The 4,170-nt window shown below is 39.1% G+C and overlaps 1 protein-coding gene across 3 annotated transcripts in view; it reads left to right on the top strand.

The window, feature by feature from the left end:
- LOC108547349 (broad-complex core protein isoforms 1/2/3/4/5) overlaps positions 1 to 4,170 on the top strand; it is a 23,634-nt gene that overhangs the window by 16,470 nt on the left and 2,994 nt on the right. Inside the window, exon 6 of one of the 3 annotated variants that reach the window (XM_017899833.1) lies at positions 1,110 to 1,554. The exons of the other annotated variants lie outside the window; for them this stretch is intronic. Coding sequence (XP_017755322.1) covers positions 1,110 to 1,393 — 284 coding nt within the window. The 3' untranslated portion in view covers positions 1,394 to 1,554. Of the gene's footprint in view, positions 1 to 1,109; positions 1,555 to 4,170 lie in introns of those variants that run through there. 3 annotated transcript variants of the gene reach the window in all.

Raw genomic sequence — 4,170 nt, forward strand, 5'->3', positions numbered from 1 at the left:
AAAAAAAAAAAAGAAAAAGAAAAAAAGAGAAATATGTGTGAATAAAGTTTCAAAATGTGAATACAGCCGAGTTCTTTTTTCAAACAAAATCGAAATGTCAAAATTTTAACGTCGTCACGTTCGAACCAAACATGTTACTTTAATTCGAATCGATGTAGATGAGTAAGTATACACCGAGTTGTTAAATTTGCCGCAATGCAAGTTGCAAGAATGCTAGAAATAAATATCGCATTCGTTCGTTCGTTCGTTATTCGAACTCGAAACACGCACGATATTGTACAAGTAATTTTTCCGATAAAATTAACATATATGCCGAACTTAAACTTGAGGAGTCAACATTATCGAAAGAATTACCTATACCCATTGTGTTAACTAACGAGCCGAAGATGACGGAATACTTTGCGTACGTTCAGCGATGTCTAACGATGATGTCTAATTGTAACTAGTATTCTACATAGGTGTCACTTAACGATATTCGTTGATGAATATGAACAACTAAAAACTTCTTGATTAACACCGATTAATGATTCTGTTTTCAACATGGTATAATTGGACTACTATCTAGCGGTTGTTATTGTGCCATGTTAGTTGTGCTTTAACGTCTTCACGCTTCTCACTGTTACCACGTTTCTCTTTTTTCGTTTAATTTTGACGCAAGAAACAGTATCCTATTAATACGATAGTTGCAGTGCATTGACATGATAATAAGATCGCGAATTGCATCGGACCGATGTAAGATGCAACTAGGTAGAACGAAACGAGAAATTAAAACGAGATAACACGTTCGAAAGAGATCCTTAGTTGATATCGCGACTCGCAGAGCCGGATGATCCGGATAAAACGATCGATATCGTAGCGCGTATGGCATTAACTTGATCGTCATCGAGGACGAGAAAATCGTGCGATGAGTGGCGGCTCTTCGAAAAAGCGCGGATCAACGGAGGATTCGACGTGGTAAATCGGAAAGGCGGTACATCCAGCACAGGTAGAAAAGAATGATCTAGTCTGTGTTACGTGTTACTGTCCCCTTAATATGATTGTGAAATGTAATTGACTAGAAAGCAATGAATGAGGAATCGGCGGGTCACGTGGCTGTTAATGTGTTGCAGGGGGGGTGGGACGCAATCGGAAGCATGTTGGCGATACAACTGGTCAAGTGGTGATGCAGGGTCCAGGGCGTTTTTCGTGCAGACTCTGCGGAAGCGTTTACAAACACCTTGCTTCGCTGACCCAGCACCTTGAAGTGCATCGCAACCAGACTACCTGCATCCTATGTCACACCACTCTCAGTCGTAGAACCGACCTGCGACGTCACATGCGTTTGAAACATAACATGCAATGGCAAAAAACGATCCAGAAGCAGCGCAGCTCGAAAAACGAATTGGACTTGTAAATTTCTTTGAACTCGTCGAGAAACATTGCTTCTCGCTCCACCCTGGCTCCCCTAAGTTCTTTTTCTTCTTCTTCTCCGTTCACGTCAAGTCGAAACATCGTTCTTTTTCTTCGCTAATTTCTCTCCTCTTTTATTTCTTTCTTTTTTCCTTTTTTTTAATAATCTTGTATCGTTATATACTCCACTCTTTTCCTTTTTTTTTTTAACTCTTATCGTCTTTTTTCATCGACTATTGGTCGCCGACGTGAAAGCCCGTTTCGTTTGGCAAAATCGACTTTTTTTCAATGAACGACTTGTTTAAACAACGCGATTCATCGCGATATATTTTAATATCCATATTCGCATTCATCGAGATGAACTATTCGAATAATCGCGTCTTTCCTGCGTACAGTATTAAAATCGAGCAGGAACTTAGGAATTTTACGTTGCTTGCATAGTTTCTAGAATTTTTTGTCGTTCGCGTGATTCGTAGTAGTAATCGGCGTTAAGCATGAGTCACAGAAAAGGTTTGTGGACAGTAACATGGGACTTAATTCGTATTTATCGTTTCTTAATCCCGATCTCATTATTTCGCAATTCCTAGCTCAGTGTGCGAGATTCGGAACGTACGAGGTTTACCATTACGGTAAACCAGAGAAGCACATTTTCCTCGTTTTCTTTCGTAGAGAAACAAAAAGCGACGGACAAGTTAATTCTGATTTTGCAAGCTGACGTATACTTACCTCGTATAACTAGACTCGCGATATGCGTTTTCGACTTTGGCAAGAGTCACAGCGCGTACGCTTTTACCTTCGTTTCTCATCGCTACGCTTTCAGTGTAAAGTGATAAGAAATCGAAAGATTGAATTACGATGTGTAATGCTACTAACGCGTCTCCACTCTATAAGGATTCTAGTCAGTACTGTACAGTACTTTAAGCCATCGTTAATGCGTTTCATTTTTTTTTTCTCCCTGTTACGGTATCGTTGCTTACACCGGCTTCAAATCGATGATGTTCCATATGGATCTCCATTACATGCCCGATCGTTAACGTTAGCATTAAAATCCTCGATAACTGTGGTGTTCGCAGAAGTGATAATACGAGATCTATGATAATATACGGTTGTTCGATAAGCGATGATTATCGAGCGTGTGCAAACGAATTTACATTTGTGCACGTCAATCGACAGGTAAAATAGAATGTACGAAATACAAGATATCCATATCACGAATAGAAGAATTACTACAGTGTTCCGATGCGAGTAACACGACGATAAAAATCAAACGTTGTACTTTGATACGCAAGTGATAGCATTCTTCGTAACGTTTAGATACGTATCACGATTAAATGTTGCGATTGGATAGCAGCTGCGTACTTGCGAGCAACATTTTCCACCGAAGATGTACCGGTACTCATCGCAAATATCATCTTAGGAAACAACTTCAGTATTACACTGACTCTGTTTACACGTCTGTTATTCGCGTGCACGATTTTTCTTTGCGATAAAGATGAACATAGCTACTTGGAAGGAGCGCATAGACAGTGCCTTACACACGATTATCTAGTTTTACATTTTACATATTAACTTTCCAGATGTTTACTACAGTTGAACGCGTATAAGAGAGTATAAGAGAACTGAAAGTTTTATTCCTTTTGTCTGTGGCTTCGTGTAAACATTGTCTCTGTATAAAATTAAACGAAAATCACGATCTTCGTTTACCGATAACCAATACGACGAGAATGTAATTTTCGATTGATACGGTTCGGAAACTGATTGCGTCTCTTAACCCGTTCTCCGTTACGTTCTTTCGCGATTTATAGAGCCGCGAAGTGTCGCGTTACCCTTAACCCTTTCGCTTCGGCAGTTCAGTCCGCTCAAGTACCGACGCTGAACGGAAACGCGCGCCAGAAATGCGCACAGTGCGTGCGATTTCTGTATATTTCTGTACGTTTACCTAAGTCTTAAGTAACAACTGTGCCGAATAAAACGATCGTATACAAATTGCACTTGTATACGCATCATTCGCATGCCGGATATACGGGGTGCCCCCGTACCCGGCAGTCGTCGCGTGGACGTCGCCTACAAGCGGCGCTCGAAGCGAAAGGGCTAAAAAGAATTTGGAACTTTTACGGTTTAAATGTGGCGTGTCGCTTTATTATGATTGATTTCGTCGATTTTTAGTAATTAACGAAATTTGAGTATTTTACGCTGTAAGTCTTGCAAATTCTACTTAATCCCGATAAATAGATCATATCTAATGAAATTCTTAGAACTAGTTACGATCGAGTAAGGGGTAATTATCCTATAATACTTTAGAGGAATACGTTCGAGCTTGAACATAGCGAAACTATTGTACGTTAGATTCGTAATGCGACACAGCAAATCTTAATTAAAATAACGAACGTACAAATTTTAAAAGCTCGGTCATTTCGATTTACGTGTATCTCAATGGAAATTATAAAATGTGCTTACTTTATCTTCGAATTGATTGATTCGCGAGATACAGGCATTCCGTTTCCAATTATCGATATCAAATTATACGTAAAGAGACTTCGTTGTTCGAGAAAAGACATTGTTTATGCACAATGAAGCACTTAATCGTAGAGCTACGTAGTAGTTTTAAACATAGATGTTCGCCGTTGAGGATCGCACGAACTTTCAAAAGTAAAGTAAAATTTTCGAGGTACTTCGTAAACAATCGATCAGAATTAACGCGTTAACTAAATGTTAAGTGAAACATGTACTTGACTGCAATGCGTTTTTTTTTCTTTTTTTTTTTTTTTTTTTTTTTTTTTT

Source organism: Eufriesea mexicana, unplaced genomic scaffold (assembly GCF_001483705.2).
Source record: "Eufriesea mexicana isolate 0111107269 unplaced genomic scaffold, ASM148370v2 scaffold994, whole genome shotgun sequence".
Classification (NCBI taxonomy): Eukaryota; Metazoa; Arthropoda; class Insecta; order Hymenoptera; family Apidae; genus Eufriesea; species Eufriesea mexicana.